Raw genomic sequence first — 13,061 nt, forward strand, 5'->3', positions numbered from 1 at the left:
GAACCAATCGGAAGCGAACTGATTTTTAGCGGGCGTCTGCGGTGCGTGACGTGATGTGAGGGGTCGCCCTGCAGGGCCGAGCCGGGCCAATGGGGAGCGGCAAGGGTTCGATTCGCCCGTTCTCACGCCCCACCCTCGAACCTTGCTGGAAGAAAGTTTCACCCGGCCGTCCAGGGAGACGAGCGAACATGGCCTCGCCGAGGTGGCTGTGGTGTGTGTGTGCGGCCGCGGCGGTGGCACTGCTGCTCGTTTCCAGAGTTCCCTCGGCCTCTGCCCAAAGAAAGAAGGAGGTGAGGCGGCTCCTGCCAGCTGCGGGGACTTTCTCGGCTTGGGGCTAGAGAGGGTCAGCTCACTCCTTCCCCGGGATCTGTGCTGGGCGTGACTTGGATTCCGCCTTTGGGAGGAAGTTGGCTTCACAAAAGCGGGAGCTGTAACTTCTTGTGTGGTGGGGTTTCGAATCCAAAAGCAGGCTGAAGTTGGTGACTAACTGGCTTTCAGCAGCTGGGGAATGGGCAGGTACAAGTTGTGACACTTCTGGAGATCGGGCCGATTTGGGTGTCGGGCTGAGGAGCCCGATCTGCTACCCAGAGGGTATAATGAAAGCTTCTGTTGTCGACCATGTAGCTCCCTCGGACGTGTGTAAGAGCTGTCTTGTCTTATCAACCCAGGAGTGGGAGAAGTAGATGTGAGATGATGCCAGTTCCGTGCCGTTTATCAGCGTGATCCGCTGTGTTCTGTGTGCTTGACGGACACGAATGACCAAACTAAGACACCCCACGCCACCCCTTTGTGGAACAGACAGACTTTGAGATGTGGGAAACATACAATATTCTTTTCTTTTTATTTTTTGTTCTGTTTCCTTTGAAGCATTCTCCCACTGTAGCCCATGCTGGACTTGAACTCATGAAAATCCTGCATTTGCCTTCCAGGTGTGGGGATTACAAATGTGAGCCGAGATACCCAGCTATTTTTCTTTTAGCTTTATGTTTAGCAGTCCGAACAGATGGATCTTAGCACTGTGTTTTTGAATGTTTGTGACTTAGAACCATATACTTTAGAACTTTAAAAGGCTACTAATAATTAGTAACAATTGTTTATACCCTCTAATTTTATAGGTATGGAAAACCAACCCAAGTTTTACACAGTTAACTACTATAGTTGAAGTACACTAAAGCCCTTCATTCCAATGCTATTTCCTATGCAGTCTGCATTTTTCTTTAGTACACAAAAGTATGTGTACATTTTTGAAATGCCTGATAAACATGACAGCTGTTAAATCAGTAAATAAACTAATTTCTGTATCTATCTGAGTATTTGAATTATTTCATAAGGCTAAAAACTAAGCTAAGCCTGGCATGGTGGCCATGCCTGTGTTCAAAACATCATAGTGAAAGAGGAACAGGAATTCAGGGTCATCCAAGTGAGTTGGAGACTAGTCAGAGACACATGAGACCCCATTTGAAAAAACAAAATTGAAAAACTAGCAAATGAAAACATTGAATTAGGGAAGAAAAGGAGGAAAGTAAAAAATGCAATTATCAAAGATGTGATCTAGTGAGCAGCCTTTATGCTAGGCCAAGAAATTGATAGGGCTTTTTTATGTTTTTGAGTGTTTGCTTCATGGATGCATGCTCACCACCTCCATGGAGGCCCAAAGAGGGTGTGGAATCCCCTGGAACTACAGTTGAAGACAGTTGTGACCTGACATGTGGGAGCTAGGAACCAATCCTGGGTGCTGTGCAAAAGCATCAAGAGCTCTTAACATGACTTCTCTCTCTAGCCCCTGGTGTGACTTTTTTGGAGAATCCCAATCCATTCTTTTTTGTTGGGCAGCAGTGGGGTGTGTGTGTGTGTGTGTGTGTGTGTGTGGTGTGGTATTCAAGACAGTGTTTCTTTGTGTAGTCCTGGCTGTCCTGGAACTCCATAGACCAGGCTGACCTCAACTCGAACTCATAGAGATCCACCTGCCTCTGCCTCCCATGTGCTGGCATTAAAGGTGTGCGACACCACCGCCCAGCCCAGGCCATTCTTTGTAGAAAACAATATGCAAAGCAACACGTAATTTTGTACCCTCGAAGTCCTGTTTTTAAGCTGTATTTGTAAGTGTTTGTATATGTATGGGGCAAACGGTGTTAGACCATGACAGTCTCTTAATAGCTGCTGTCTCTGGGCATTGAGTGGTGTTGGTAAGGAAAATGCTTTCACATTTTGCCCTATGTATTGGTATTGTTTGAATGTCCACAGTAATGGCTTAACTTTCTCTTGAAACAAGTTTTTGGTACATACTCCAAGCTGGCCTTGAATTCCTCTGGAGTGCCAGAATCACAAAGTAAGGTTTTGCTGTGTAGCCTAGACTGGCCTTGAGCCTTAGGTCCTCCTGCCTTGACTCCCCATTGCTAGAATTAGAGGTGTCTGCTACTATCCCTGGTGACAGTCTTTTAAAAGATTTATTTTTATTTTTAATTAAAAAAAAATAGGTATATGAATGCTTACCTGGTTCATTTGGAGGTGAGAAGAGAGCATCAGATCCCTTGGAACTGGAGTTACAAATGGTCTTGAGCCACTATGTGGGTGCTAGGAACATAACCTGGCCCTCTACAAAAACAACAAGTGCTCTGAACTGGCTAAACCATCTCTCTTTTTTTTTTTAAATTTATTTTATGTGCACTGATGTAAAGATGTCAGATCCCCTGGAACTGGAGTTACAGTCAGTTGTGAGCTGCCATGTGGGTGCTGGGAATTGAACCCTGGTCCTCTGGAAAAGCAGCCATTGCTCTTTATCCCTGAGCCATCTCTCCAGCCCCCGCTAAACCATCTCTTAAGATGCACTTGCATGTGTGCATGTGTGCATGCGCATATGTGCATACACATGCCACTTTTGTGTAGGCGCCAGTGGAAGCCGGAAGAATACATTGACTTACTTGGAGCTGAAGTTACAGACTGTTAGCTCATTGATGTGGGTGATGGCAATTAAGAGTCCTCTGGAAGAGCTGAGTTATCTCTCTGGTTCCTTAAATTTTGTTTATTTGTTTGTTTGGATGTGGGGCGTGTCAAGTGCCACTGCACCCATGTGGAAGCCAAAAGATAAACTGCAGGTAGGTTCTCTCCTACAATATGGCACCCAGGGATTAAACTCAGGTCATGAGGCTTAGTGACAAGCACCTATACCAATGAGCCATCTCTCTGGCCCCACTTAATCTTTTAAAATAAAAGGTGTGGGTTCTTTGTTGTTGCTTGTTGTTGTTTTGAGACAGGATCTCCTGAAAGTAGCCCAGGCCAGCCTGAGGATCACCTTGAACTCCTGCCCCTCCTGCTTTCTCCTTACGTGCTGGGATTATAGGAGTGTGCTCCCGAGCCCAGCAGAGAAGGTGAAGGGTTTGTAAACCTAGAATTTCCATCAGTGAAGTTATGTGTATGAATTTTTTATTGAACTAAAACCAGAAATGCCTTTTACAAAGTAGATTTCTTGGGCAGTGTGGGGGCAGCTAGAGAGATGGCGCAGCAGTTAGGGCATGTGTTGGTCTTGCAGAGGACCCGGGTTCAGTCCACATGGTGGCTCACAGTCATTAACACCAGATCCTGAGGACTTGATGCCCTCTTCTGACTTGAGAGGGCACTAGACATGTACATAGGCACATGTATACATGTATACAAAACACAAATCTTTAAAAAACAGAAAATTGCTTACTTTTTAAAGGAATATACTAAATTATGTATTTTTAAATGATTAATGTGGATTTTGTGTTATGCAAATTTTACCTCAATAAAATTTTTTTAAATAATCTGATTCTAACTCCCTTTTATTCATGCTCACTGTTCAGACTTTGGAAATAAATTTCATTAACTATTTATCTGGCTGACCTGTAACCCATCCTTTTTTATGTATATCAAAGGAAATTATCGGGCTGGAGAGATGGCTCAGCGATTAAGAGCACTGGTTACTCTTCCAGAGGTCCTGAGTTCAATTCCCAGCAACCACATGATGGCTCACAACCATCTGTAATGAGGTCTGGTTCCTTCTTCCTGCGGGCATACATGCAAGCAGAACACTGTATACATAATAAAAAATAATAAATATTTTTTTTAAAAAAGGAAATTATCATAAACAGGAAATAAGTCCAACAACAAAGAAATATTGGGGGAATTGCAACTCTGTTTTTTTTTTAATTAAGAAAAATGTTTTCCAAGAGTCTTTATGTCAGAAATCTAACCAAGATACAGAAAAAAAGTTAGTATGGAGATAATATAGCAGTATTCACTGTATATTTTTAATAACTTTTGCTACTGTGTCTATGGACCACTATGCAACAGAGTAATAAATACTGTTAACAGAAGTCAGTGTTCCAGGCTAGTGCCATAGCTCAGTGTACAGAGCTTGCCTATCCACAAATGCTAACGCGAAACACCTGAAAACTTCTTAACCTACTTTGCAGAGTATAATGATGGCCTTTATAGCCCCTGTCTTCTGCTTCAACCAGCCTTCTATCAACCCAGGAATTTTTTTTTTCTTTTGAGGCAGGGTTTCTCTGTGTAGCCCTGGATGTCCTAGAACTTGCTCTGTAGATTAGGCTGACAGGCTTGTTTGTTTTTTGGTTCTTCGAGACAGAGTTTCTCTGTGTACCCCTGGCTGTTCTGGAACTCTCTCTATAGACCAGGCTGGCCTGAAACTCACAGAGGTCGCCTGCCACTGCCTCCCAAGTGCTTGGACGAGAGGTGTGTGCCACCACAACCCAGGCAACAGACAAGTTTATTTTTTTTTTCTTTATTTTGGGGGCTGGAGAGGTAGCTCAGTGGTGTGTAGTGCTTCTGCAGAGGACCCGAGTTCAATTCCCTAGCACGCATGTCAGGCAGCTTACAACCATCTGTAACTCCAGCTCCAGGGAATCTGGCTCCTCTGGCCTCTGTGGGCACCTGAACTCAAATGCCCATACCTAACTCACATGCACATACCTATATAGAGAAAAGCATGCACCCCAGCTTTCATACACATATCTATAACACAGAAATACACATAACTAAAAAGAAATCTTTATGCATATAAGTGTTCTTCCTGCACATACGCACATGTGACGTACATTCAGTGCCCATAGAGGCTGAAAGAGGGTGTCAGATCTGACCCTAGAGTTATGGGCAGTTGTGAGCTACCATGTGGATGCTGGAAACCGAAACTGTGTCTCTGCAAGAAGAGCAAGTGCTCTTTACTGAGTACCACCAACTGAGCTACATCCTCAGTCAAGACCTTGTTTTAAATTTTTTATTTTATTTTTGTGTGTATATTTGTGTGAGTGAATGTGTACATGTGTGTAGGAGTGCTTTAAGATGCCGGAAAATGGGGTCAGTTTCCCTTGGAGATGGGGTTACAGGCATTTGTGGGCTGTCTGACTTGGGTGCTAGGCTCTGAACTCTAGTCCTTAAGCCTTCTTTCTTTTTTTTTTTCTTTTTCTTCTGTTTTTTTTTTAATTTTTTTATTTTATTTTATTTTATTTTATTGGTCTTTTGAGACAGGGTTTCTCTGCGTAGTGCTGACTGTTCTGGATCTTGCTCTGTAGACCAAGCTGGCCTTGAACTCACAGAGATCCACCTGCCTCCCGAGTGCTGGAATTAATGGTGTGCACCACCATCACCCAGCCGTAAGCCTTCTTTCTGTATCAGGTATACTAAATGATCTGCCTTTCCTGATCTTCTACACTTGTGTAAATGTCTCCATATGTATGACTTTGCTGGAGGAACTTTATCATTTTCTCTACCACGATACCCCTATTTACCCGAGAGTCTCTGCTCCCTTTTCTGTGTGTTGACTTAGAGTCTTGTGCCTGCGCTCATCTTGAACTTACTATATAGCCAACCTTGGCCTCCTTCTCTCTCACCAGTGCTGAGGGAGTACTGAGGGTTGAAGTCAGGTATTTTACAAATGCCAGTAAAATGTCTTACCAACTGATCTATATGTCCCCAATGTTTTAGTCAGGGTTACTATTGCTGTGTTAAAACACCATGACCAAAGCAACTTGGGGATGCAAAGGTTGATTCTGCTTACACTTACATATCACAGTTCATCATGAAAGGAAGTCAGGACAGGAATTCAAACAGGGCAGGATCCTGGAGTCAGGAGCTGACTTCCTTTGATGATGACCAACAATGTGGAAGTGAAATAAACCTTTTTCTCCCCCTGCTTGCTTTTGGTCTTGATGTTTTATTGAAGCAATAGAAACCCTAACCAAGACGCAAAGTGATAGAAAATATGAAAAGGGATAGATGCAATAAGAATACCAAACCATGATAAAAATGATCATGATAATGTTTGAATGGCTGTCATCCTGCTTCTTGGTTCTCAAAAATATCTTGTCAAAGTGTAAAGAGGATTTGCTTTAGTCCAGTCATACTGAACTGTAGCAAGTTGCTGAGTCTTGTTTTCATCATCAGCAGATGTGTGGGTGGGTAGAATACCATTATTTGGCTTTTGTGAAAATTAAATGAGATGAGCTCCGTCCATAGATTCTCCATGGATTTTCTTCCTTCCTTCCTTCCTTCCTTCCTTCCTTCCTTCCTTCCTTCCTTCCTTCCTTCCTTCTTCCTTTCTTTCTCTTATTTCTCTCTCTCTCTCTCTCTCTCTCTCTCTCTCTCTCTCTCTCTCTCTTTCTTTTTTTTTTCTGAGACAGGGTTTCTCTGTGTAGTTTTGATGCCCGTCCTGGATCTCGCTCTGTAGCCCAGGCTGGCCTCAAACTCCCAGACGTCTGCCTGCCTCTGCCTCCCAAGTACTGGGATTAAAGGCGTGCGCTACCACCACCGCCTGGCTCTCCATGGATTTTCTAATGCAATACTTGAACTATAAAATATATGCGCTCCTTTTCCTCATGAATAGATGGTTTTCAATTGCTTTTGCAGTGCTAGGGCTCACAGCCAAGCCTTTCCACATGTTAGGCAAACCTTCTGTCCCCACGCTACACCTCCAACTCTGTAATTCATCTTTCTGTGACTTAGTTTTTCAAATAAAGTGACTTCACAAAGAGTTACCTGCATCTTTTGGCAGGGGCAGAGTGTTTTTGTGGTTTTTTTGAGACAAGGTTTCTCTGTGTATTCCTTTATAATATTTTGGGCTTTTTTTTTCATTTTGTTTTTCTTTCTTTTTTTCAAGATAGGGTTTTTTAGTGTTGCCCTGGCTGTCCTGGAACTTACTTTGTAGACCAGGCTGGCCTCGAACTCACAGAGATCCTCCTGCCTCTCTCTCCTGAGTGCTGCAGTTAAAGGCATGCACCACCATCCCCCAAACATGAATTACCTGCAGCTTTAATGAGACAGGCTATGACTTGAAAAACTTTAGGATTCTGTAATGTAGTTTTGAAAACTGACACATAGAAATATCACAGATGTTAGACTGGAAGGTTGCCTCAGTTTTTAAGAGCACTTGTTCCTCTTTCAGAGGACCTGGATTCGGTTCCCAGCACCCACATGGTGGCTCACAACCATCTGTAACTCCAGTTCCAGGGGATCTGACACCCTCTTCTGACCTCCTTGGGTACCAGGCAAACAAAGCACTCATACCCATGAAATAAAATAAAACTTGACAAATAATTTTTAAAGAAATACCACAGAGGCAAATCCTGTAGTTCTGTAGACAGTATCTATTACAGAAACAAAACAGTAGCTCTGCAAAAATGAGGCAGTCCTCCCCTCCCCCGAAAAAGCATCAGAGAAAGATGGGGATGAATTTTAGCTGTGTTTAGGAAGTAGGTAAACTGAGAATGGAGCAGATGGCAAAGGGATTAAAAATGCTCTCTTCCCTGCTCACAGTCTGTCTCTTTCAGTAATTATCTGTCAATTATGTTTCCAGATCTGTTCAGTTTTAATTGAAGGACAGAGTTATAAATGTATTGCTGAAGAACAGTTAAATGAGTAGGAGAGCTAAAAATGAGTTTTGTTTTTAATGAGTAAGCCCTGATGGATGAGAACAGACAAACAATCAAGATTTTGAAGAAAGAGGTGGGGGGGGGGAGATGTTTTAGAGAAATCCAGACTGGTGATGCTTCTGAAATTCAAATAATTTGAATGACAGAGCTAGTTTTAGTTCTAAATGGTAATAGATTTCTGTATTCCATTACCATTGGGAGATGGTAGTGACAGAATTCATAGTGTTTAAGGTTTTGGGTTTTTTTTTTTCAAGACAGGGTTTCTCTGTGCAGCTCTGGCTGTCCTGGATCTCACTGTAGATCAGGCTGGCCTCGAACTCACACAGATCCACTTGCCTCTGCCCCTCAGATGCTGGGATTAAAGGCGTGCACCACCACCACTGGCTTGGTTAAGATTCAGACTTCTTGGCTGGAACTAGTGGAGATAAATATGTCTGGGTGTGGTGGTGCATACTTGTTACAACAGGACGGAGAGTCAGAAGCATTAGGATCTCTGTAAGCTTAAGGCCAGCCTTGTCTACATAGTAAAGTTCAAGGTTACATAATGGAAGAGAGAAAGCTAGCTTTCTGAGAGCGGATGTCTGTAATCCTAGCACACACTTGGGAGACCAAGGCAAGAAGATCATAACGTTAAACCATGACGGCTACATGGGTTGACTGCCAGATTGAGCCACAAAGGGAGACCAAGTCTCAAAACAGAAGTAAGAAAATAGAAGTAAAACATTTCCATTTAAATTGAACAAGAGAGCTGAGTGGTGGTGGCTCACACAAGCCTTTAATCCCAGTGTTTAGGGAATTACAGGACAATGAAGGCTGTATGGTGAGATCTTGTCTTAAAAACAAACAAACCTCTGGGGGCTGGAGAGATGGCTCAGTGGTTAAGAGCACTGGCTGCTCTGCTCTTCCAGAGCTTCTGAGTTCAATTCCCAGCACCAACATGGTGGCTCACAACAATTTATAATAGGATCTGATGCCCTCTTCTAGTGTGCTGGTATACATGCAGACAAAGCACTCATAAATAAAATATATAAACAAATAAACCTTTTAAAATATCCATAGAGAAGACAAAAGTATGAAAGAAGTGTCTAAGAATTACTAAGATATGGGGCTAGAGCTGGGACGGTGGTGGGGCACGCCTTTAATCCCAGCACTTGGGAGGCAGGAAGAAGTCTGTGAGTTCAGAGGCCAGCCTGGTCTACAGAGTGAGTTCCAGGACAGCCAGGGCTGTTACACAGAGAAACCCTGTCTCGAAAAACAAAACAAAACAAAAGATGTTGGGCTGGAGAGATGACTTACTCTTGCAGAGGACCCAGGTTCGGTTCCAAGCACCCACACGGTGGCTCCTAACTTCTTTTGATGTCCTTTTCTGACCTCTGAGGGTATGAGGCACACACATAACACACATGCACACATGCAGACAAAACACTCGTTCAGACACGTTTTTAAAAATCTCAAAAAGATAAAAATAATTATTCAGGTGTTCTATTTCTAGGCTGGAGAGATGGCTTAGTGGCTGAGTGCTTCCTGCTATTTCAGATGACTTGACTTTTGCTCCTCGCATCTACATCAGGCTGCTCATAACTGCCTGTGACTCCAGTTTCAGGGGATCCCATACTTTGTTCTGGACTCTGGACACACACACACACACACACACACACACACACACACACACACACACACACCACACATAATTAAAAGTAAAAAGCCTCTTGTTTTTTAGGCTGGGTGTGGTGCACACTCTTTAATCCCAGTACCCAGGAGGCAGAGACACTGTGAGTTCTAGGCCAGCCTGGTCTATAGAGCGAGTTCCAAGACAGTCAGGACTACACAGAGAAACCCTGTCTTGAGAAACCAAAAAAAAAAAAAGAAAAGAAAAGAAAAGAATCTCTTTTAAAATGAATGGATTTTTTTAAAAAAAATTGTTTATTTTAGTTCTCTAGATTATCACATGCTTCATCTATTCTGGGAAAATAAAGGTGTGCTTTCCTATAAGTGGTTGTAATTTTCCTATTCATTTGAACTACTTAATGTTTATTTAATTTTATGTTATACATGGAAATTTATATAACACTATCTCTACTCATAAGAATTCGAACGTAATTTTTTAAATTAAAAGTGGAGCATGGTGGTATCCACCTGTAATCTCAGCACCTTAGAGATGGAGGCAGAGGACCATCAGTTCAAGGCCAGCCTCAGCTACATAGTTAGTCCCAGGCCAGACTGGGATACATGAGACCCTATTGCACCAAACCAAAACAAAATGAGAATGTAGGGCTGTGGGTCTCAAACTTCAGTGTTCAGACTCTGTGGGTCACTACCCCTTTGTGGTCACATTATCAGATATCCTGCATATCAGCTAGTTATATTATGATTCGTAACAGAATCAAAATTACAGTTATGAAGTAGCAATGAAAATGATTTTGTGATTGGGGGTCACCACAACATGAGAAACTGTATTAAAGGGTCACAGCATCAGGAAGGTTGAGAACCATTGATCTGAAGAGTCATTTGGGGTTTGTGTTAGAATTCCATACTCAGCCAAGTCTATTGGAAGATGAAATCTAGAAATCTGGATTTTTAACGGAATTAGCTGCCTGACATGTACACATTCTAAACAGTATTTTCTCTATAAAACCAAGCTAGGCTTACTTAAAGATATAGTAAAAACATTAGATAGTTTGCTTTTTTCTTGGTTTTTGAGACAAGGTTTCTCTGTGTAGCCCCTGGGCTGGCCTGGAACGTGTTCTGTAGATCAGGCTGGTCTCTGCCTCCCAAGTGCTGGCATTAAAGGCATGAGCCATCACTGCCCGGCTTATTTTGCCTTTTTGTTTTTTTGTTTTTTTCGAGACCGGGTTTCTCCATATAGTTTTGGTGCCTGTCCTGGAGCTTGCTCTGTAGACCAGGTTGGCCTTGAACTGACAGAGATCTGCCTGCCTCTGCCTCCCAGTGCTGGGATTAAAGGCGTGCTCCCCTGCCACCCAGCTTAATTTTTTTTTTTTTTTTTTTTTGAGATTGAATCTCACCAAGTTACCTCACTGGCCTTGAAATTCTAGCTTAAGCAACTCTTCTGCTTCATACTTCCAAGTAGGTACGTCTGCAGTCTGCACGTATGAACTACCACCCCTTGTTCTAACATCCAATTGTGAAATTCCGGGCTGTGTTCATGTAATTTTATGTAGAAGTTTAAAACTGTTTCATCTGTTGTGATCTGTCTTCATTTATTTTTAGAAGGTACACTTAATTGCTCTCACTTTAAGCAGTATTTTGAAGATAATTGTATTTTATGTTTTAGAAAGAAACTGGGGGGCTGGTGGTGAGCTGTCTCAAACTAAAACTAAAATGATAAAAATGTGAACCAGTGTTGTCAGAAATGAAAGGAGCTAATATGTTTAATATGTTTATGCTTTTATTTATTTTTAGAATATCACTTATTCTTTGACAATCATATATATATATATATACATATATATATATAAAATGTATCATATCCCCTAGTTGCTTATTTTTTAAAAAATTGCCAAATGGTTTTCTCAGGTGGCTTCGTTGTGGGAGATTTGTTTGTGTTTTCACTCTGAGACCACCCATGGAGTGGACCATAGAGTTTTCTAGCCAAGTCAGATGAGATAGAAGGAAGCAGAGAGTAAGGAGAGGCTAAAAAGAAGAGGGTGAAGTGATCTTTGTTCCGTCCCTCCATGAATCAGTCAGGTTTATTCCCTAATATTTGATTCTTGAGCATTATTGAATAATAAAACATTAAAAGAAGCTGAAATTAAAGGCTTCATCTAGCTTCCTATACATGATTTTAGGCTTGAGTCTGAAGCAGGTAACTGGGAAATAAGTTCATGTACCTTGGATGTATTTAATAGATTGTGGTCCTTTAACGTCTCTGAAATCTGCTACGTATGACATTTAAAATGTTTAAATTTTCTTCAGTGAACCATTCCTGACAGCGACCCTTGAAGTCTCCGAAAGTATGGGGCACCACAACGATTTCATCAGGATGATGATAATACCACTAAGCTGACAGACACCACCCAAAGATCAGCTTTGGACTACAAACTGATTGGGACAATTTCAAGGCAGTTAATTAAGATGGTCCAGCCTCATAGACTACTTACTCCAGCTAGGACTTCAGATAAGCCCTGCACTTGCCCATCACATGGAGAATGGACAACAACTAGCTCTCCCAGGACTTGACCATTATTTCAGTTTTCTCAGGGTCTCCCAAAGATGCCATCACCCACAGATGGAAGGAAATAATTTTAAGAATGTGGCACCAAAACTCTCAAAAGGTGGGGTGGGTGGTTTCTGTTCATTCAGAGAATTATGGATGTTTGTCATCTTTTGAGGGGGGAGGTTGATTCCAAGTTGTTATTGGTCATGATCAGGGAGAAAACTAAGCAAAGGAAATGAGATTCTATGATCTTGTTCTGAAAAAAAAAGGAGGGCATATAGAAATAATAGGATAAAAAGGTAAATTATTAAATCTACTTGTTTGTTTGTTTCCAAAACAGGGTTTCTCTGTATAACAGTCCTGGCTGCCCTGGAACTTACTCTGTAGACCAGGCTGGCCTTGAACTCACAGACTTCTGCCTGCAAATGCCTCCCAAGTGCTGGGATTAAAGGCGTGCACCACCACCACCTGCACCACCACCACCTCCTCCTCCACCACCACCACCACCACCACCACCACCACCACCACCACCACCACCACGACCACCACGACCACCACCACCACCCAGCTTGAATCTACTTTCAAACTAAAAAAGCAACTACTAGTCTCAAGTATTTTACATTGGTATGGGTTTTTGTATATTGATACAAATTTAAGGTTATTTTGTCATACTGCATATATGCTTCTTTTGTTTAAGATATTTTTGTATATTGATACAGATTTAAGGTTATTTTTGTTATGCTATATATATATATATATATTCTTGTTTAGATATTATTTAATAATGTTATATAAAGTTTTAGTCCTTGAAAGCTATTTAGGATAATAAACATAGGCTAGTAGTTAGTCATCTATAACAATCAAACTTATGTTAGTTATTTTTTCAAGGTCAGAGATGTATGTTAGATAGTCTTCAAACACTCCAGAGACCTACAGAACATGGCATTTAAAATATTTTAATAGGCTGGGCGTTGGTGGCGCAC

At 41.9% G+C, this 13,061-nt stretch overlaps 1 protein-coding gene across 1 annotated transcript in view; it reads left to right on the forward strand.

The window, feature by feature from the left end:
* Positions 1–13,061, forward strand: part of Magt1 (magnesium transporter 1) — a 44,544-nt gene continuing 31,483 nt past the window's right edge. Inside the window, exon 1 of the mRNA XM_006992605.4 lies at positions 1–290. Within this exon, the coding sequence (XP_006992667.1) occupies positions 90–290 (201 nt within the window). The 5' untranslated portion in view covers positions 1–89. The remainder of the gene's footprint in view (positions 291–13,061) is intronic.

This window comes from Peromyscus maniculatus, chromosome X (assembly GCF_049852395.1).
Source record: "Peromyscus maniculatus bairdii isolate BWxNUB_F1_BW_parent chromosome X, HU_Pman_BW_mat_3.1, whole genome shotgun sequence".
Classification (NCBI taxonomy): Eukaryota; Metazoa; Chordata; class Mammalia; order Rodentia; family Cricetidae; genus Peromyscus; species Peromyscus maniculatus.